Source organism: Aotus nancymaae, unplaced genomic scaffold (assembly GCF_030222135.1).
Source record: "Aotus nancymaae isolate 86718 unplaced genomic scaffold, 86718_ANA_hifiasm-v0.15.2.pri h1tg000003l, whole genome shotgun sequence".
Taxonomy (NCBI): Eukaryota; Metazoa; Chordata; class Mammalia; order Primates; family Aotidae; genus Aotus; species Aotus nancymaae.
In genome coordinates, this window is record NW_026988414.1 from 17133112 (window position 1) to 17156600 (window position 23489).

The 23489-nt window shown below is 42.1% G+C and overlaps 1 protein-coding gene across 1 annotated transcript; it reads left to right on the forward strand.

Annotated features, from left to right (window-relative positions):
• TNFSF15 (TNF superfamily member 15) lies at positions 1-21109 on the forward strand. The gene is made up of 4 exons (XM_012461905.3): positions 1-404; positions 12878-12920; positions 13977-14024; positions 15522-21109. Exons 1-4 carry the CDS (start codon positions 141-143, stop codon positions 15974-15976), a joined length of 810 nt encoding a protein of 269 aa, XP_012317328.1. The 5' UTR covers positions 1-140; the 3' UTR covers positions 15977-21109.
• Positions 21110-23489: the final 2380 nt, after the last annotated feature.

The following is a 23489-nucleotide window of genomic DNA, read 5'->3' on the forward strand; positions in this document are numbered from 1 at the left end:
AACTTGGTTTCTGTTGTAGGCGGTGCATTCTCTAGCAGGGTAGGGCCACAGTGTGCTCTTAAAGAGGGGAGGGGAGAGGAAAAGGGAAGGAGGAGACTGAGTGATTAAGTCACCCACTGTGAAAGCTGGTCCTCTATTTAATGGGGGGGTCTCTCTGCCCAGGAGTCAGAGGTGCCTCCAGGAGAAGCAGGAGCATGGCTGAGAATCTGGGGCTGAGCTGTGGGGAAACAGCCAGCGTGGAAATGCTGCCAGAGCAGGACAGCGGCAGGCCCAAGGCCAGGAGCAGGGGCGCATCCTGGGCTCTCAGCTGCTGCTTCCTATTGCTCCCTTTCCTCGCAGGACTCACCACCTACCTGCTTGTCAGTCAGCTCCGGACCCAAGGAGAGACCTGTGTCCAGTTTCAGGTAAGCCACACGCCACTCTGACCTGGGGGGGATCAGTGGACTCTCTGCAGGGAGCGGCAACTATTTCAGCTCTGGACAGAGGACAGAGTTTCTTGATGTATCACATTCCTTGTTTCTACATGCAGAGGAAATGTAGAGTGGGAGGGGTGGAGAGGTTCAATTTGGTTTTTATTCTCAATATTTCTAGGGAATGAATTGTCCCTTCTTTTAAGATAGGAATAACCTTAAGCCTCATATTTTTTAGATAATTATAATCATAGTGTACTGGTAATTTGGGAATATTCTATTTAAGAAAAAACTTTTAAAACTACATAACTAGGACATGGTCATTGAAAAAAAATTAGAAAATACAGAGAAGGAGAGGAAGAAAGTCATCATTACCCAAACTCTTATAGCTGACCACTGTTAACAGTTTGGGATGTATAATTCTGTACAGAATTACATGGAAGGTATAAAATGGATTTTTTTAATGACATGAGACTATTCTGAGTCTCCTAATATTTATGATTTTATTTATATGCTAATGAAGTCACAACAGCATGATGCTATGGGTACACATTCCTATCTGTGGATGCTACAATTTCTTTACTCACTCTTTTTCTTGGGTTTAGAACTTTATTTAATCTTTTTAGAGTCTAAGAAAGAACCTCCTGTCTGATTTTCTATCTCTAAGGTCTTGCTGTGGCCTGGGAGAAGCCTAGTCAGAAAAAGAGTATAAGGTCTAGGGAGAACAATGATAGGGGCAAGGTGTGGGTGTCAAGGAGAAAACATAATTCTTGGCCAGGAATATCAAAGACATACCTCAAAACCTAAAGAATGTGTCCTTCAAGTAATATCCTTTTGAAAAATGCCCCTTCATAATCTATGATGGCTGATTTAATTTCAGTTCAAAGTGTTAAATTGCAAAGGGAAAAAATTGAGTTTTCAGTTGGTTTAACTGGAAACCTGGTCTCTAAGTCGTCCTGGCCAGCTGCAAAGCACAGACACCATGAGTAAGGCAGGGCAAATCTGTAATTCTCACCGCCCCATCAGGGTCAACAAACAGACCGTGATTCAGGCAGCAGCAATCACGGCCAGATGCCATTGCTCATAAAATGTAGAAATATGCAGACAACCCTGAAATGCTGTTTATGTTCAAAGAGAACCACAGGTCATGGGAAGTCAGGCTTTGACCCTTGACCACCAAGGGGCTGGTTCCTGCTAGAAGTCAAACAGCAGCTCCCAGTTGGTGCTCTGGGACTCCATCCCCCTTTAGCCAGAAGGAGACAGTTGTCCTTGAATGACACACTGAGTGGCCACCAGAAACCTGCACTGGGGTCTAAAGGTAGCCCAGAGGCATGACAGGTTCCCACTACCAAGACAATGTCTGAGAGCCCTTGGTCAGCAGAAGCCAGGGAATGCCTTTGTCTACCTAGAAGACCATCCAGCAGAACTTCACAGTCCAGGGAGGATCTAAGACTTCCCCAGCCAGCAGGGGAGATGGAGATGGAGACCTGAGCTGTCACTAGACAGAAAGCTCACTGAAGGAAGGCACAGAGTCTTTTTTATTCACTTCTATGCCCCCAAATCTGTCACTGTGCCTGTCCAATTGCAGATGCTCAAGAAATGAGTAAGGCTGACACCATCCATTCTGTTATTAAACCCATCTTCCTGGAGAGCAGATGTGTGAGGATGATTGCAGTTGTGGTTTGCCCAGGCTCTGTAACTTACTAGTATGTCAGAATTAAAAAAGAGGGAAATGGGAGTGACGCTGGGCTCATGTAGCAATCAGGGTCCTGAAAAGAAACAGCTGGCTTACTCAAGGAAGTGCGTTTATAAAAGAATATTTAAAGAAGATTTTGAAGGGATTTTAAAAAGGGCCTATTTGCTGAGATGCAGTCAGATTGAAGGGAACTGAAATGGCTGGAGCGTCCAGGACTGGCAACAATGGGAAACCAGTGACCATGCCTTGGCGTGAAGGGCACATGGAGGGGAAGTGTTAGAGAAACCCAGAGATAACTAAAGCCTAGGAGAGGGTCTGCCTGGAAGACCTAAGGGCTCTGGGGAGAAAGGCAGTCACTGTCAAAACAGCAGGGAGACTGCAGAAGGAAGGAGGGAATGCTGACTGCTCTCCCATCCCCACCCTGCCTCCAATCCAATCCCATTGACCAGGCTCAGCAGGAAGCCAGGGCTCAAAGGACCAGGGGCAGCTGAGCCTGGCGTCAGCCTCACAGGACACGGAGCAGGGCCAGGAAGGGTTGAGAAGGCATCCAGAGGGCATCCAGAGGGACTGACGGAGAAGAACTGGCTCAGAGGAGATGGGAAAAGGCTGGATTCAAGGGGGGAAAACCAAAGCACCCAGGAGAGCTTGGGTAGACATACAGTGAAATATGGCTTACTTCCGGCTATGAAAATAGGCATGTGGCTTCATTTCTTTGAGCCTTTTTCCTTTTCTCCAAAGGGGATATTAATATCAATATTCTGACAGCACCAATAAGGCGTATGCAGGAGCACTGCATATGCTGGAAATGTGGGGAGAGCCACATGCACATGGTAGCTGTGATGTGATCATCACTCTACCCCAGGCACCAGGGAACTACTGAGAAAATTTGATGTTGGCCTCAGGAAATATGCTATTTAGACATAGAGTCACTATGGAATTCCAGATGTTCTCCTGGCCCAGCCATAGGGATAGGGGTGGTTCAGGAAAAGCTTTCTGGAGGAGGGAAGGAAGGCACTTGGGCTAGATGCTATGGCTGAGGACCTCATTATAGATAAAAACCAGTCAGATGGGCCAGGTGTGGTGGCGCATGCCTGTAATTCCAGCTACATGGGAGGCTGAGGAAAGACAATCGCTTGAACCCAAGAGGTGGAGGTTGCAGTGAGCTGAGATCCCACCCATTGTACTCCAGCCTGGGCAACAAGAACGAAACTCCATGTCAAAAATAAAATAAATAAAAACCAGTCAGATGATTACAGGTCACTGGTAATAACAAGGTCTTTGAAGATTAGCTGGCCTGAACTGCCTAGTTTTGCGATAGGGACAGGGGGCTGAAGGACAGATGAGGCTGAAGTTTTGCAGATAGGGACAGATGGGGCTCAGGGGGCTGAAGAGATTGGCTCAAGCCCATACCTCTAGTCAGTGACAGAGCCATGATTCAAAACTGGATCTTCTGACCTCCTTCCCTGTGCATTCAGGCAGCCATGTTTGTGCTGTGCCAGGTGACAGGAGGCCACACCATGGATCAAAGGAAGAAGGAGATTGGTAATGCCATGGAGGAAACTATTACAACTATACCAGTTACTGAGTCTCACCCCTCTGCCAAGCTCCCAGGGAGGAGCTTCACATGGCAAATCTGTGTTACCCATAGAGTCACCCATCTAGGACTCCTGGCCCAGCAGAGTAAGGCTACCTGTGTTTTTCCAAACAGAAAAGAAAGAATCGGAGAGCTAGTACATCATGCTCGTGTTACGGAAATGTAATTAAAAACAAAATCTTCTCCCAACCTAGAAATCCTCTCCACAAAGGTAGCAGAGAAATAAAACAGTTTTATTGTTGAACAAGCATTAAACCAGAATATGGTGCACATCACAAGTAATCTACCAAAAGATGGCAAAGATAGAAATCTCACCCCCTTATGCAGCCAAGCAAATATAACCCACTGCACACTAGTTAACTAAAGCAAAGTGCGTAACAGCATATATAGTACGGTACATTCATTTTATGAAAATATTTACTTATATGAACATGTTTGTAAATGCATAGTATATTTCAGGAAGAGCACAAAAGATTGGTAATTCTGCTAGCATCCAGGTAGAAAACTGGGTGGCTTGTCTTCAAAGGAAGGAGGGAGTCATTTACAAACCTAGCCTCTTTCATACAAAATGTGTACACTACCTATACAAAAAAGTATAGAAATAATAAAACCTGTTAGGACCTTTAGATTTCTGCAGAATATTAGGCAAATGTATCTTGAAAGAGTTGTGGGTCAAAAGTTAAAACCCAGTTTGTATTCTGGTCTAGACACTTCTTTTTTTTTTTTTTTTTGAGACGGAGTTTCGCTCTTGTTACCCAGGCTGGAGCGCAATGGCGCGATCTCGGCTCACCGCAACCTCCGCCTCCTGGGTTCAGGCAATTCTCCTGCCTCAGCCTCCTGAGTAGCTGGGATTACAGGCACGCGCCACCATGCCCAGCTAATTTTTTGTATTTTTAGTAGAGACGGGGTTTCACCATGTTGACCAGGATGGTCTCAATCTCTTGACCTCGTGATCCACCCGCCTCGGCCTCCCAAAGTGCTGGGATTACAGGCGTGAGCCAGCCTAGACACTTCTTAACCATGTTACCTGACCCTTTGGGGTCTCGGCTTCTTTATGTATAAAATGGGGATAATTAGAAATAAAGTATGTGAAGTATCTGTCAGGGAGTAGGGATTAGTAAATGTTAACAATTATTATTATTACGACCAGGGAATTTCCCTGCTCAGGGAAATTACATCATAGAGGACAACTTCTTCACCTGCCCTGGAACTTGCCATTGCCTGGCCGGAATGCAGGTGTTGATGCTAGAGGCCTTCTTGGCTGATGTTTATGAACTGTCTCTGTGTCTCCTTCCCCACCCAACTCTTGCCTACCAACCCCCACTATATTCCTCAATCCATTCTTTACCTGGCTGCACTTGACAGCCCTGTAGGCTCGGCATTCTTAGGGCCCTGCAGTGGCTTCCACTGCCCTCAGATTGGGCCCACTCTGGCCCAGGTGCCCTGAGACCAGGCCTCCATCCTCCCTGGGCACAGCTCTGGCACTCAGAGTCTATGCTTCAGGCAAAGCAGAATGCACCAAGGTGGCTCAGCCCAAGCCCAGCAGTGGCACTCAGTACCACACAATGAATCCTCAGGGATACCGTAGGAGGCATTCCTTCCTAGGATTTAACCACAGCCCAACCTGTCCTTCCCTTTTCAGTCCTCCTTCTAGAATCATCTGCACACTTTCCCCACATTCTCCGTGGTTCCCTCCAATCTCACTTCCATGCCTTCCTGAAAATCTCCAATCAGACCAATAGGATCCTGCAGTAATGGCTTGGGCTTCCGAGTCACACAGACCTGAGAGAAAGCCATGGCTCCACCACATTACAGCTGTGACCTTTTAATAGCTCACTATATAGCGAAACCATGTGAATTTTTTTTGCATTAAAGATTTTGAGACAAGTGAATGATATCATGCCTACAAAGCATCCAGCATGGTATCTGGTAGGTAAACATGTGCAATACATGTTTTCTATCATTACTACATGCATCGTCTTAACAATGGAAACCACACAATGAGGAAACTACTGTTATTATCCACATTTTAGAGATGGTGAAACTGAGGTTTAGAAAAGCTAAACAATGTGCCCAGTCACACAGTTAAAGAATGTGACATTGGGATTTAAATCCACTATATATATTTCTCCTTATCACTATGTTGTCTGCCTCTGGGCATAAGTCCTACAAAGTATTTGCCTCCTGGGATGGGCAGGAGGATTTAACTATGAAAAAGCATCTACCCTATAGTAAGTGCTCAATAAATGTCAGTCCTCTTCCTCCCCTCAGGGTTACCTGGCACACATAAGGCACTCACTAAGTGTTTTCTGGATAAAGGGAGAGATGGAGGGGCGGGCAAGGTACTAGATCTCCCTGGGCCATAGACTCACTGTCTATAAAATGAGGAGGTTAATACACTTTCTATATAGCACTGTGGTGAGAATTCTGCAAAATGTCCAGAAAGCTGCTGCCATAGAGTAGATGCTTAGCAGACAGGATTCCTCCCACCCACTTCACCTGGGATGGGCCCTCTTACCTCACTCAAATTGTTTCCTCTTTCAGAAGGATTATCGATCGCGATAATCCCTTTCAGTGTTGTCTAGAAAAAACAGATACTTGAGATCAAAGTACTTTGTAAATTGCAGACCACTTATCCCTCAGTGAAGACTCCCCTTCTGTAACCTCAGGAAGCACCAGCATACCTGGAAGATATTCAATCCAAAGATCAGGTTGTGGGCAAAGGGAAGGGAAACCAGAGGCAGTAAAGGTGCACTGAGGAAGTGCAGAGGCAGGAAGGGTGAGCAAGCCTGGCTGTGAATCCCAGACACCCAGGCAAAGTGCAGCTGGTAAGTGCAAGATCCACTCAGTCGCCAGGTAAAGTGAACATATTGCCGAGTGCCAGGCCGGCTTGGAGAGCTCCTGCATCCCCACCTGATGAAGCACACCCTGCAGACTGCAGCAACACACAGGCTATAAGAGGTCATCTCCCAGCCTGACCTTCTTAAGGAGGTCCTGCAGCTGATGGCAGCAACAAGCTGGGGATGTGAATGGGTGGGGCATAAGTTCCATTCCCTCAACCCATTTGTGTTCTAAAAGCACAGAAGTTCAAAAGCCTGAGGAAGCCTATTGAATGTCCGTCCTTGGGGAAAAGCAGTTGCCACCCAGGGTTCCTATAGCATCCAAATCTATTCCTTGTGATAAAGAGATACAAGGGTGACTTCTGTGTACAATTGAAGTCCTAAGACCAAAAGAAGGATGCACGGAACCAACAATACAGCCCCACAAGCATTTATTGAATCCAAAGAAAGAAGGAAAATGAACGTTATGTGTGTGGCCTTTCTGAGCCATCACAATAGACCTGGAAGGAAATAATTATTGTGTGCTTTCTGAATCTAGCGATTCAAATATATATATATATATATATATATAGAGAGAGAGAGAGAGAGAGAGTCTGCTTTTATTTATGAGGAAACAGTTCCATTGAGGTCAAGTGACATGCCAAAATCAGAGCACCAGGAAACAATGGGACTGAGTTTTCCAAATTTGCTAAGCTGCAAACACCAGCATCTTTGCTTTGTACTGTGTTGAATGTTGCACATAAAGCCCTATCCAGGGTGCTTTGAAGGATAATGAAATGAAATGGCCTCAGAATAAAACATTTCCAGATTGGAGTTATCCTTGTGCAAGCGTAAACAGTGAGATGCAAAGGGAAGAGACAAAGAAGCAAACATCTGCATACTTCTCCTGGAAGTGGTAGGAGGATGTATTGGATCATAAAACATTCATGCCTTTGCAATTGCAGCATTTATGACAGCAAGAGATGAAAATCTCTCCCTGTTTATGAATATAGATAGAGAGTGACTACAGTACATGGAAGGAAAGGCTAAGTGGATCATTAGTTAAAATACACTTAGGGGATTTTTCTGGGGAAATGCCAGGAAATCTCAAAGACTATCTTGCTTCAGGCTTGTTCATCTATTGTACACTCAGCTAATACTTAGAAAGCTCCTAATATGTGCCAGGGTCTGTACTTGGTCTAAAGATTCAGATTCCAAGCCCTCCATGCACTCTTTGACCTTGGACAGTTGCTTGGCCTCTTTTCATGCCATTCTAAGCCATGAAAAGGTGATGCTGACCCTTCCTTTAAAAGTAGCTGAAGTATTAGATGAGAAAAACACATAAAAGTCCAATACAGGATCTGGCACCTGGGGAGCGTTCAACTAAACTTCAATCTCCTCTTTCCCTTTATATGTTCTTCTGCCCAATTTGAATAATTAAAGTTAATTCCAAAAATGCCTATAGTAACACACTATGGTCAGTTTGAGTCAGAGATTACCAGTCAACATCCAAAAAAAATCAAATGAAGGCAGAAATTCCCTGACCTACAAGGACTAAGGAAAGTAGGGGAAGGAAAGCATTGGCTCTTTTTTGCTAGGGCTAACATATCCTGGTTGGAGCAAGCACCCCATCTCCCTCTAAGATGCATGCCTATGGGCATACACATTTGCTTTTTCTGACTCTGGCTCCTGGCTATGCCTTGCCACTTCAAACAAATATTTCTAGAGCCACAACTATGCTCCACACAAAGCCTGATGAAGACCTTTAGAGGCCCTAGTACCAAATGACAAAAATTTTTAATGGGAACAAAAATATGTCTTTCCTCGATTTTTGGATTGCAAAACTCTGGCTGAAATCACTGCATCCTTACCCGCTCTCCGACTCTTTTTCTGTCTCTGCCTTCCTGATGCCTGAGAATCTGTGTGTTTTGCCAGTTGGATAATCCAGCAAAACTGTCAGGCACTGTCTGAGGCACTAGGAATATAGATCCCCACCTGTGGCCAGGTTGAATTCTACCAGAGCGAGAAAAGTCATAGGCACACAAATAAATAATAAAATTGGATCCTGGATCTCAGCCAGTGGTTTGAGAAGATATGTAAAGGGGAATAATCTGATTATCAGACACCATGTCTATTCAATTGGAGGCTAATACTGACACCATGACCAACACCCCTTAGGAACCAGCATCTCCTTGGTGCCCCCAGAATAACGAGAAGTGATGGAGATGAGTCAGGGCTGGTACACAGAAGACATTGCATTAGCCCAGTGTCTTCAGGAACCATCCAGATAGCAGGCATTGGGACAGCTGTAGTGCATAAACCTTTCCCCAAATAAGCTATTATTCCATCCTCTCAAATTTCTTCCTCATTCATTACTGCTTCTGATCACAATAATTTTCCTCCTGTGACAGAGTCGTTATTAAGAGAAGCAGCAATGGAGGGTTTAGATGTTGTTCTAGGAGAAAGAGTCCCAACTGATGTCCTTCTTGTGGACCCTTGGAATGTGTTAGTCTTCAACATCTGCCGACAGGCTCTGTCACCACCTCCAGATGTTTAGTGGCATTCTGGACCACTAAAAGCCATACTCGTTCATCCATATATGAAAATAAAGTGTGTCCCCAAGTTATAGAAGCCCAGCAGAGCAAACAGGGAAATGTGCACATCTCAGATACATGTTAATGACAGTGGGATTCTAAGTCAAAAAGGAATGCTCTAAACTCTTAGCTGAGTGTCAGCTTAGCCAAAGACCAGCAGGATGTTCAACATTTCTCAACAGAGAACTAAATAAAGCAATAGAAGGCCAACCAGGGCAGGTACCTTTCCTATACCAGAGGATACAATCAAGATCTCTCTGATTCTCTTTGAGAACTCCACCTTCAGTTTTCTGCCTTGCCAAAGGATCAGTTCCTTCAGCTCTGTGAATAGCAAGGAAGGCAACAGGCTACAGAATAAATTCATTTCTGGGCTGCTTCTCTACTCCCTCAAGACCATCCAAGTTATTGATTCTGGTTAAGTGATCACAGCAATTGGGTTTAGGTTTTCAAAGACTGCTGTACTCATGGCCCTGTGCTAAATGCACATAATGCATTCATTTCCCAGTAGAAAGCCTTGATGTTTTCCAACTACCCCCATGTCCTGTTGGGCCTCTTTGCTGTTGTGCAAGCTGTTGGCCTTGTCTGGAATGGTCATTACCTCTTGTATCACCTGGATAATACCTGCAGGACCTGTAAGACTCTGTTCTGGGGCAATTTCTTCTGAATCTCCCATTTCTGGGCCAGGTTTCTGTGTCCCTGCTCATTCAATAAAGTAACTACACTTACTATGTTTCTTCAGATACCTTGAATCAATTCATAGTGGTTGCCTCTCCTGGCTGGGAACACATATAGCTTAGAGAGAAGTAAATAAAGGATATCAAGACTGGGGTGGTAAGTCAGGACTTTGAATGCCAAGACAAAATGAGGTTGGACTGGGTCTTAAGGGCCATGGGGAGCCATTGAAGGTTTATGAGCAGAGTAGTATCGAGATAAAGTGATGCTTCAGGAAAAGTCTTATGAAGGCAGGCCAGGAAATAGATCAAGGAAAGGGAGAAAACAGAAATACAAAGACCCTGCCAGGGGCTGATGGAAGAATCCAGGAGAGCAGCATGACAAGGCCTGGAATGGAAACACCATGGGAAAATTTGCAAAATAGAAACGTCAGCCGTTAGTTTTGTGGAAGAAGAAAAAAGAAAATTTCAGTTCTGGTAGTCAAGAGAAAGCAGTAATGGTGCCTTTAGCAGAATTGAGAAGTGGAGGGAAAGGGGATGGAGAGACTCTATAAAGACAGTTAGTCATTCAAAGACAAGATTTCTGCCCTCAAGGGGCTTCTGTAGAGGTTTAGGTAGCATGGCCTAGGAGTGGATAAAGGCTGGAGGTCCAGGCTCTAACAAGATCACTGATATCACGGACCTGCTCACAGACCTAGACTCAGCAATGACATGATTATATCTACATGACTACGCAGACAGACGGCAAGACATACATATATATGGCACTACATCACAGACACATGCACAGATGCTAAAACATGTCAATTTATTCTCCCCCACTGATGGAGCTGTATTCTTGCACACTCACACAGACACACAATTCCTCATTCATGAGACAGTCCTCCCTTGATATCCACAGGGATTGATTTCAAGAACCCTATGGATACCAAAATCTGCAGATGCTCAGGTCCCTGATATAAAATGGCATAGTATTTGCACATAACCTAGTCACATCTTCCTATATACCTTAAATCATCTCCAGATTACTTATGATACCTAATACAGTATAAATGCTATGTAAATGGTTGCTATGCTGTACTGTTTTCTATTTACTTTTTTTTATTGTTGTTTTGTAATTTTTCAAGTATTTTTGATCCACAGTTGGTTGAATTTGCAGATCTGGAAACCATAGAACCTGACTATACACTCACAACACACACATTTTGAGATGTAAAATAGATCAAGTGTTCATATAATAAGAGAATCACTCTATTAGTGGAGACTGTATAGCCACAAGAACCAAATCAGAAGATTGGGTTGAGTCAAGATCATATTAGAAAAGGCTTTTTGAAAAAACATATCATAAATTTTGTTTTATCTTTATTTTTTATTGATACATAATATTTTACGCATGTGTGGGGAACATGTTATATTTTGTTACATACATAAAATGTGTAATGGCCAAGTCAGGATATTTGGGGTATCCATCACTTTGAGTATCTATCATTTCTATGTGTTGGCAACACTTCCAGTTTTCTCTTCTAGTTACTTTGAAATGTACAACACAATATATAGTTACTAACTACAGTCACCATATTCTGCTATCACATTAGAACTTAAACTTTCTATCTAACTGTACATTTGTACCTATTGTTTAACCTCACTTCATCCCCCTCTCCTCCCATTCACATACCCTTCCCAGCCCCTAGTGTCTGTCATTCTACTCTCTACCCCCATGAGATCAACTCTTTTAGTTCCCACATACCAATGAGAACATGCAAAGTGTGTCTTTCTGTGTCTGGTTTATTTCACTTAACATAATGACCTCCAGTTCATCCATGTTCCTTCAAATAATGTGATTTCATTTTTTATGGCCAAAAAATGTTTATCCATTGTGTGTGTGTGTGTGTGTGTGTGTGTGTGTATAAACAATGATGTTTATATATACATATATATACACACACACACACACACACACACCCCACATTTTCTTTATCCTTCCATCCATACCTTGACAGAGATGTGGATCAGGTTGATTCCATATTTCTACTATTGTGAATAGTCCTGCAATAAGCATGTGAGCATGACTATCCCTTTGATATATATACTCATTTCTTTTCTTTTGAATACATACCCAGTAGTGAGATTGCTAGATTGTATGGCAGTTCTATTTTTAGTTTTTTTTGAGAAATATCCATACTATTTTCTATAGTGGTTGTACTAATTTATATTTCCACCAGCCATGTTTAATAATCTAATGCATGATATTATTTCTAAGCTAAGAGCATACTTTTGCTACTAAGCTTTATGCTCAAGTATGTGAGTGGTGGTTCCTTCATTTTCCATGCATTTTCATGCATTTACAGTGACTCATACATTTTCTGATTTGCTCTTCACCTCAATCCTATGAGTAATTTAGAGCTAGGTATGTTATTATTCCCACCTTAGAAATAAGGACAGCAAAGCTCAGAGAGGAAAAGTCTTGCTCAAGGTCATATTGTTAATAAATGGTAGAAGCAGGACTTAAATTCAGATCTGCCTCCAAGGCAGTTACTCTTCCACCATCATGTGGTATCTGAAATAGCTCATAAACTAGGGTTGCAATTATTTTTAAAGTCTTTAGGTATTACACAGAACAAGGAAGAATTGTTGAGGCTGATGCGAAGGAGAATATGGCCATTATTTCCTTTTCTGTATCATTTTTTAAGAAGAGTCCCGATTTTTAAATTGTGGTAGAGAAAGAAAATAAAGCAAGTGCCATTATTTGTTCAAATAACAAAAGCATAGACAAGATGCTGAGTTCCCCTACAATAGAACAGGAAAAGCTCTCAAAAAAGAACCTTAAAGTCCTCAAAAAAGAACCTTAAAGTCAAGCTTCAGAGACAAGCCTAGGAGAGAGGAAGGTCATTGGAAGTGTCAGGTGAGGAAAGTGGAGAGCTGAGATGCTATATTCCCATCCACAAAAGTTTTTTCATTCTCATTTCCCTCATCACAGAGTACCCAGGCTGGGCAACAGAAGCACTGTAACCATCCCTGTGCTATGGGCAGCTGTGTGAGTGTTGGGATCAGAAGGACCATAGTTGGTCTAAACTATATTTTCTTTCCCAACAGACTCTAAAAGAACAGGAGTTTGCACCTTCACATCAGCAAGTTTGTAAGTATGCTCATCTTCAATGCCTTTCCTTGTAGGGAACAAGAACATTTCTAGTAGTTCTGTACGTAGGAAGTTCAGAGATGAGTCTTTCAGTACCAAGTTGCTAAGCTGAGGGATGCAAACACAGAAGAGAAGTGAGGCTCCTCTGCAGGAACTAAGAAGGCAAAACGGCACCGTGGCCAAGTGCATGGCCTGTGGAACTGATGGCCTGAACTCAAACCCCAGCTCTGGAATCTACTAGCAGTGTGACTTTTTTGGGCAAATAATCTCACCTGTTTCTGCCTGCATTTACTTACCTATAAAAATGGTTATACTAGATTCTACTCAACAGGGTTAATGTGAATTAAATCTGTTAATTTCTATAAAGGGGTTAGAATAATGTCTAGCACATCAAAAGTATGTGATTGATTTTTTCTTTTTATCATTATCAACACCATCTTTAATTAGACCATACCTAATCCAACATAATAATTTTTGAGAACTAAAGGGAAATTCTAAGGTTTTCTCAAGAACTAACAGGCAAACAGAGGCCCAGAGAGGGAAAAGGATCCGCCCAGGTCATATAGCTAAAGAATAGTTCCATCCACTCCCCATCCCATTTCTTTTGGGTGAACCATTCAGTGAATATAGTTAAAGGGATTATGGAAGAAGCCAAAAAGCCAATGCACTCCCATGAAAGGAGTTGGAGGGAAGGAGCAATGAGTTGTGCTTTATTGAGCATTGACCATGTGCCAGATTCCTGCTAAGCACCTCCATCTATACTGTGCCTATCTTAGATGGGAAAATAGAGTCTCAGACAGGCTAGATAAACTTGCCCAAAGTCATGGGGCCAAGATTCATTTGTGTTCAAGGCTTTCTTCTGAGTTTCCCTGTCCTTGGTGGTGCTTGCTGCAGGTGTCACATCCCTATCCAAAATCCTGCAAGGAGTAGCACTGGACTAAGCTGGAGGAGATCACAGTTTCTCTCCTATCATAGGCACCATGCAACTCACAAAGGGCCATCTTCATTTCAGTCACCCTTTGTCTCATACAAAGCACATTTCTCCTTTTGTTACAGATGCACCTCTTAGAGCGGATGGAGATAAGCCGAGGGCACACCTGACAGGTAAGCCTCCCTGCTGTGTTTTACGGGAGACCATGAGCCAGAATCCTAAGATTTCTTTCAGCACTTTACCAAAATTCACTCTAATATCTTAAACTGGAAACTACATTCCTTGGTAACAGACTCCTCCTCCTCCTCTCAATATTCCTGTGTGTGTGTGTGTGTGTGTGTGTGTGTACACACAAATGTATATACACACACAAACACACACACAAATGTTTTCTTTATCCACTCATCTGTTGATGCACACTTAGGTTGATTCCATATTTTTGCTACTGTGAATAGTGCTGCAGTAAGAATGTGAGTGCAGGTATTTCAGTGGAAGGTTTTTTGAATGTCTTCTTCCCTGTGGAGAGTCCAAAGACCCATGTCTTTTGGGTATTTTCTTTCAGATAGAATCTGTAAGCACCACCAAGGACAGGGAGACTCAGAAGAAAGAGTCATTCTTTCCTGTCTCTCTCTTTCATTCATACACCTAGTTGTTCAGAAATGGCTTCTCTCTGACTCGGAGCTGCAAGTAATTCTGGATCTGGTCACAGACAAAAAGTCCCAAGAGTTGCCAACTTATGCAGTTCATCTGTGCCCTATTCAAGATGACGTAACTAAACATTTACCTTCAGGGAAGCGTTTCCAAAGAATTTTCATTGATATATGGAAATCAAGAGAAATCCCATGCTATCACCAGTTGGCCAACTTTACTAGTCTAGTGTAGAAATCCCAGTCATCTCACACCTAGAGTTTCTATACCTCTGAGACTCCAGAGGAAAGAACAAGACAGTGCAAAAGGATGTTCTAGAACCCATTGAAAACCTAGAATGTTAAAAAGGAAGCATACCCTCCTGACCTATAAGAAAATTTGCAGTCTGCAGGGGGATATCCGTGTGACCCAAGACGCTGGTATTATCATTTGACTAAGAGGAAATTATTTGTGGTGAGCTCTGAGTGAGGATTCGGACCAGGGAGATGCCAAGTTTCTATCACTCACCTCATGTCTATAAGACAAGTGTTTTGTTCTTGTCTTATAGGCATGAGGTGAGTGATAGAAATAGATGAATAGGGATAAAACAGTTCAATCAATCACTTATGGGGCAAAGAATGGGAATTTGAAGGGTTTGGTGCCTGGCCTTTTTATCTGAGTCATTTGGGAAAGAATAATTCTTGCAGCAAGCCATTTTTCTAAACACAGAAGAATAGAAAGATTTCTTAACCTTCACTGTTTCCCAAGATCATAGGTCTAAGGTAAAATTAAAATTTTTCAGGTCAGACCACTCAGTCTCAGAAAGGCAAAGTAATGTGCCCCAGGTCACTAGTCCAAGACACTACTCTCTTTGAACAAATGTGTATATCCGCTTATATATTCTTCATTCATTCCTCCCTAAAGCAGTTTTAGCTGTTACTTATATTTGATCACTTTAGTCTTTGACAATGATATGAGACCCTTTTTTAGTAAAGCCTGCAGTTTCCAAATAAGCAAATTAAACCTCTCTCTTGTCTTTCCAGTTGTGAAACAAACTCCCACACAGCACTTAAAAAATCAGCTCCCAGCTCTGCACTGGGAACACGAACTAGGCCTGGCCTTCACCAAGAACCGAATGAGCTACACCAATAGATTCCTGCTGATCCCAGAGTCGGGAGACTACTTCGTTTATTCCCAGGTCACATTCCGTGGGATGACCTCTCAGTGCAGTGAAATCAGACAAGCAGGCCAACTGAACAAGCCGGACTCCATCACTGTGGTCATCACCAAGGTGACAGACACCTACCCTGAGCCAACCCAGCTCCTCATGGGGGCCAAATCTGTGTGTGAAGTAGGCAGCAACTGGTTCCAGCCCATCTACCTCGGAGCCATGTTCTCCTTGCAAGAAGGGGACAAGCTAATGGTAAACGTCAGTGACATCTCTTTGGTGGATTACACAAAAGAAGATAAAACCTTCTTTGGAGCCTTCTTACTATAGGAGGAAAGCAAATATCATTATGTGAAAGTCCTCTGCCACTGAGTTCCTAATTTTCTTCATTCAAATGTAATTATAACCAGGGGCTTTCTTGGGGTGGGAGTAGGGGGGCATTCCACGGGGACAATGGTTTAGCTATGAAATTTAAGGCTCAAAATTTCAGTTTGTGTGCCTTACTGATGAGAGTACTAATTGGAAAAAGACCGAAGACAGCAAATATATTATCATGGTTGCCTGGAGGATTGGTGAGTTCCTAAATATTAAGACACTGATCACTAAATAAATGGATGATCTACTCAGGTCAGGATTGAAAGAGAAATATTTCAACACCTTCCTGCTATACAACGGTCACCAGTGGTCCAATTATTGTTCAATTTGATCATAAATTTGCTTTAATTCAGGAGCTTTGAAGCAAGTTCAAGGAAAGCTCTAGAAAACAGTATAAAACCTTCACAGGCAAAATCCTTCATCAGTTTTTCCATATACTTTCATGCCTTGCCTAAAAAAATGAAAAGAGAGTTGCTATGTCTCATGAACGTTCTCAAGGAAGGAGCTGGTTTTCATGTCATCTACAGCATAGGAGAAAAGCCACCTTTCCTTTGATTATGTACACAGACATCAAAATAAGCAAGCATGAGTGTCACATGTGTATCAAAAATACAACAGCTGCATGTATTCAGCAGAGTTTTCTTGAGCACCTATTACGTTCTGGGTGCTACCTTAACCCAGAAGACACTATGAAAAACAAGACACACTTCACTCAAAACTTATGTGAACACCGCTAGATGCTTCCTGATCAAATATCCGTCAATATACTCTAAAGAATAACTCCAAGTCTTTTAAAAAAAAATCATCTGAACCTGTTACATCAGATTTCTGGCACTCTCCGGACTGTGGAAGATAGCCTCCTGATTAGATCCCTCAAGAAACCTGAAGACAGATATCTAGTTAACTAGATCAACTATAAAACCAACTTGTTTAATGTTGGAAGACGGTGGACTTATTCCCTGGGGGAGGGGGAAAAAAGAAGTCAATCACCAAATCTGGAGAAGTTAACCTAGATCTTTGAGGTTTGATTTGCAACTTTATATGCAGAGTATTATGTGGGTATTTTTTCCTTAAAATATTCAAAGGAATTTACATATGGGATTAGCTAATGAGCCTAGCCAAGACCTTCCCTGAAGGAGAGGCTGGACATTGAGGAGGTCCTTTCTATGCTTCAGTGGGTGCATATCCTCTGGTCTGTAAGATTTTCTCATGCTAATATGTCAAGGGCAGGAGTTACAGCTCTGTTCTCTTAGCCTTTTTCTACTGTCTGTAAAGCAGGAATCTGCCTATTTGTTTCCCAGGAGCAAATGAGCTCATGGGAATGAAACATGTTAGCTTCATGCGTTCTGTGGCATCTGAGCATTTTGGTGTGATATGACCGGTGACATTGGCCCCTATTATAAATGCTCCCTATGCTAGGAGACCTCACGGATGAGTCTGAGAGCAAATTTGGCACCAAAATCACTCTCACTCTGGTTTCCAGTAGACTATAGAGGCAAAGAGGCACTTGGGAGGCTCCTGAGTAGAGTGTCCAATGCAGTAGGAGTACTCAATCAATATTTTTTGAGTTATAATTAAATAAAAATTAATGTCTGATTTCTCAGTTTGGAGGTTAAGGCTATAAATATATTTTCTAACCTCTGCTGGGCTAACTTTTAAACCAGGCCTTTTTCTCTCCTTCACATTCCCAAAACAGTCAGCACAGACTCAGTGAGAGCACAGAGGAGGGTGGTCACCCCCACCTGGCTCACCAGAGTCTTCATAGTGGAAGTGAAGCCTGAAAGAAGGTAGGTGGGGCCCAGATGACCTCAGGAAAAGGGCACCTCAGATGTAGGAATTACCCTTGACTTAAAGCAGAAAAGAAGATTGCTCAGTAACTTCAAATCTTGCTTGATAAAAGAATATTCCCTCAACCAATTCCAGGGACAATATTTATTGGTAGATCAAGAATGTTTCCTCAATAATTCTAGTCTAGCTCCATGAACAGAACTAACACCCATTAAGAACATAAAACGTTCTTTCTGGACCGGTCTTCCTGGTGCATGAGAGTACCAAGCAGCTTGGGTATGCAGGAGGAGATTTGCACACACGAGTGGCCTGCTCAAACCTGCCCACTGTTCTGTAGGTGATCTGGTGGATCTGGAAGTTTATCCCAAGACAGGAATTTCCTAATATTCTAAGACATTTGAGGCTTTGGGAAATTCTCTGCTGTGTATTTACTTTGTTCCTGTCATAAGCTTGTTTTTTAAAGAATGTGTCATAGCTTAAGTTTTTACTGCTGATTTTGTTAAATTTTGTATGGCATAGTATATCTTTTACGATTCAGAAAGGCACAGTCAGACATTCCTAATAGAGCTCACGTCAGAACTTCTGTTCCCAAGGCATTACCTCCTTAGCAAAAATTAGTGCACTGTTTTCAAAAGTGAGGTGGGAAAATGCTTTTAAGATCATGTAATGTTACCCTAAAAGGGGTTAACGGGATGTATTTAGGGTTTTGGAGGGAGAAAGAAGCATGCTTTAGAAAATAGTAAATTGAAGGAGAACATGCCTTCCTGGTTAAATATCTCTCAAAAGGCTGAATTCAAATCAATTCCACAAACATTTACTGAGTACTTACTGGCCCTGGAGACACAGAGATAAATTATTTAGTCTCAGACGCACTCATTCTAACTTCCCAGCACCTCCACTATCTGCAGATCCTTTAATTTATTTCGGTTGTATTAGCTAATTAATTTGCTAACTTTAGGCACATGGACCTCATTATGAAAATGGGTGCCATTTAATGAAGGCTTATGTCTAACAAAATGATTTATGTTTACTCTAAGTGGTTTTTTTTAAAAATAGCTACTCAAGGATAGTTTCCCATAAATCAACGGGGTAAAAAACAAAGTTACCATTTTCTATGGTAGAATCCATTATTTAAGCCACATGTGGAGAGAGGTTATTATTTGCTGGACTCAAGTTTGGTCATCAACACCCTTAAAAATATTAGAACTTTATGGATGACCCAGGAATGTTTTGAAAATCTGTGTTCCTCAGCAAATGCAGAAACCGTGATCAAAATGCACAGAATCACTAACACTTTTATGCTAGCATCGTTTCAATCTATTTGGCAAAACAGAATTGTTTATGTTACTGAAATTTCCAATTTGTTTTTTTACTAAGATACAGTAAGGAAAGGGAAAAGTGTACCTTTTCACTTCCTGAAATGTGTCAGGTTGAATCAACAACAGAGCACACCAGAACAACTATTCAGTTCTCATCACCCCAGAGGAAATTCCGCGTCTGTGCTAGTCAATAATCCCCCTGGATTATAAAAGTTTAACTAACTCACTGTGCACAAGGCATGGCCATTGCCAGCATTCTCTTGCAAGGTATTTTCCCAAGCCCTTACTTAATTCTGTTTCCATGATTGTGACATTGGGGATTAATTCTGCGGGACAGAACTGTTTATATTCTGTACCTTAAAAACATGTGCAAAAGTTTCTTGCCTCAAGATTTCTGGTTTTCCTATGGCCCAGAGTCCAAGAAGGATCTTGATATCTATAGCAGAATTTTTAAGTGTATATCATTATCCTAGATATTAACATATTTTGCATCATATTGGCAGCTGGACCTACAGAGAATTTAGCAGACTGTTAACCTAATAACCCTTGGATCCTTTTGCACCAGTGATGAGAGGATGTGGATCAGAGCCATCATATCCATGCCCTGCCACCCTCTAACAGCCACATTTACAACTTCCCAAGTTCTGAGACACACTTGCCCTGACCCCTTCCATCATCACATTTTAAGATGAAAATACCATATCATCCTGCATGGGAGAAGTTACTTGCCCAGGGCCACATGATGAGTTAAGGGCAGATCTAGAGCTAGGAAGCTATCTTCCTGAACTATAATCCTGGACTATTCTAACCTCTCTACTCTTAGCAAATAGTGTTCATTTTAATGATTTGAAGGAAGAAGGGAGAAGTATTTTCAAATTCCTAGAGGACAACATGGAAGCGAGAGGAGACTTCTTCTGTATCTCCCCAGAGAAGAGAGTTCGGGCTACAGAGTTGCAGTTACAAGGTTGCCCTCTCTGGCTTGATCCCCAGAGGACCTTTCTACCCAAAAATAGGATTTTTCTAGGAAGTTATTTCTCCATCCCTGGAGATACTCAAACAAAAGGTTTGTCACAAGGGTTTTTGTAGAAGCTATTTCTTCCTAGAGGTTAGGGGAGAGATTGAGCCAAGGGAATTCTGGGGTCTTTTTCAAATCTATGATTATGTGGCCATTTTTTAATTGACTTCCACATGTTCTAGTTGATCACTACAAACCTGGAAGGCCTTCTCAAGAGTTCAATGGCTTCCAGCCTAGAATCAGCTGTCATTTCCCACTTGTTCAGAGAGTGTCCAACACAAAATACCCCTAAGATCTTGGCCAACAGAGACATGTCATGGAATTTTAGAGATGACAGTATCTGCAGAATTTATTCCAAGTTACATCATTTCAAGGATGAAGAAACCCAGTTTCAGAGTGGCCAGTGCCAGACAGTAGCTAGTTGGAGTGCTAAGAGTAGAAATTAGATCTTCTGACAATAAGCTCAGCAGTCTTTCAACTTCATTCATAAATCATATTTTTTTTGAGCATCTATCATATGGCAGCATTTTCCTGGATACTGGAGAGCTGAGAGGGAACGTGACAGGCAAGTTCTACTCTCACAGTGTATACATTCAGTAGGAAGGAGACAGTAAATAAAGTACTAAATAAAGTAGCTGAACTTCATCAAATGATTTTATTCTTAAAGTCATTAAAACACGTAATGTTCCCCTTTTATTTGTTTCAAGGGTTTACAGATGGAACAAGCTTAGGTGTTTATGTGGTTTTAGTGATAAACCCCATGTGCTTTCATTTCTTTTATGTTTTATGTTAAAACATTAACCCCAAGGTAAAATGCATATTGTATGTTGTTGGATATGTATTTAACTGGTATGCATCCCATGTCTTTGGGCACTAGTGTATGAATTCTAATCTCTGTAAATGAAATGTTGTATGTGTTAATATATTTAATAGATGTAACTTCATAAACTGGCATTGAAGACTGAAGGATTTTCACACTAATTGTCGATTATTTTGTTAATAATTTAACAAAACTTCTCTTTCTAGATTAAGTCTAAGGGTAACCTCTTGGGATTTTTAAAAATGCATCTAATTCTCCATGTACTTGGCTACAAAAATGACAACTGACTTTCATAGTTATAATAAACCTTACAAAAAACTGATTGTGGAATACCACAGATGGTGTCATTCTGAAGGAGGGAAGGAAAGGGAAAGAGAATCTACAGGGTTCCTTTTATGAATTAGAAGACTTTGTAGTTTAGTAGCTTAATCTCACCCTGAACAATTCTGAAAAAGAGATTCCAGAGAGAGCCATGCCAGTATATGGAGGAGCCCAAATTTGGATCCAGGTCAGTCTCCGACACTACACCACCTGCCTCTAATCAAAACAGCAGTCCACAGGAATCAAAAGAGTTCAACACATCTATCACGTTCTATTTTTCAATGCAGTAGCTAAGGTCCCTGTTGGTGCCCAGTCAATATTAGATCGAACCATTTAAATTGCCATTTCTGAGGGTCAAAGGGGTCACATGCCAGAAATTTCATTTGTTTCCACCTGATAGTTGTATGTAGAATCAAACATTAAGGGAGAGTGGGTAAGACTTTCCTCTAAAACATCAGACTCAAAAATTTCCCTCCCGGTGGGGAACCAGAATGTGTGTATTGATGGCCTCTGAAATTCAGTTCTCACTTTACTCCCGGGGATGATAAGAACAAAATATTTTTATACTTGGGGAGAGAAGTGAATTATTTGTCTTAAATTTATTAAAAACCAAGTATCTGCAAAAGTCATAGTGCCAGTTCTCCAGAAGAACAATTTGATAGTCATGTAATCTAGGTCACCAACAACAACTCTTTCAACTAATTCTCAAATGGATTCTCTATGCCTAAGAACTTTGGAGCAAAGAGACAAAACTATCCAGCGGTCTCTCCTGATGTTTGTCCAGTTGTCCACAGGGGATATCTAGTGTCCAACCAGAGCCCAGCTAACCTTCAGTCAGGTCGCACTGGAGTGGCATCCGTTCCAATTTCTTAGATGGGCTTCTGATTAACGGATGCTCATATCACACTTGTCAGATATTCTGACTACTATTCCTGTTTACATTGCTTCCATTCCCCCTCCACAACATGCGTACATCATCATCATCTTCATCATAAGCCATAATAATTACGCCCAAGATGGAATTGAAGAGGATGCAGTGGATCCAAAGTCCGCGGCTCCAGGCCCCAGTCTGCCAAACTAGCAAATGTTAAGGCCTTGAACAACCATTTCTACAGGTCTCAGTTTCCTTCTCTGAGAATCCAGGGGAGAGATGGTTGAAGTGAGCTAAATTCCCTTCCATTTTCAGGTCTTAATAATTCTGTGCTTGCAGAGTTTGAGTTTCAAATAAGCTTCCTTTTTTCAGGTATGTGGTAGAAGGCAAGAGAGTTTCTCCAAGAGAAAGCAAAATTCCCCATGTACCTTAGATTGCAAAGCTCTCCAGCTGATATATGGGGACTTTTTACTTCTTCAGTGCAGGAAATAGAAAGGTAACTGGAACTGAGCTATGAACTCCCAGGTCCAGTGGTGCAGTCTCATTTTGACAGCACTTCATTCCCCTTCTCCCCACCTGGCCTCTCTGACCTTCAGCGAAGCTCGTTGGCCCACACTCCATTCTGCATAGCCAAGGATGCCATCCTCACAGGCTCATTTTGGACCTTAATACCAGTCCTCACACCAGCTAGCATTTCCTGTGTTCTTAGGTCATGTCAGGCATTGAGCTCAAATCGTCACATAACTCATCTTATTTCACAACGTGATATTAGCATTATCCTCTTGTTTTACAGATGAGGGAAATGAGGTCTGAGAGATTAAGTCCACTTGCCCCAGATGACTCAGTTAAACCAAGTTTCCAACTCAATCAGGATAAAAGTGCCCACCTCACTGAATTCATTGTCAACAGGGAATAACAGCAGCGAACATTTGAGAGCATTTACAGTGCTGAGCACTTCACCTGCATCATCTCATTTAATCCTCAATCAAGGATAGAGTGTGGTGGTGCATGCCTGTAATCCCAGCACTTTGAGGGGCCAAGGCAGGCAAATCACTTGAGGTCAGGAGTTCAAGACCTGCCTGGCAAACATGGCAAAACCCCATCTCTACTAAAAATACAAAACTTAGGTGTGGTGGTGGTGCCTGTAATCCCAGCTACTCGGGAGGCTAAGGCAGGAGAATCACTTGAATCCAGAGGCAGAGGTTGTAGTGAGCCAGGATCACACCACTGCACTCCAGCTTGTGCAACAGAGTGAGACTCTGTCTCACAAAAAAAAAAAAAAAAAAAAAATTCAATCCTTAATCAAAGGTGGATTTCCTGGCTCCAAGTCAATC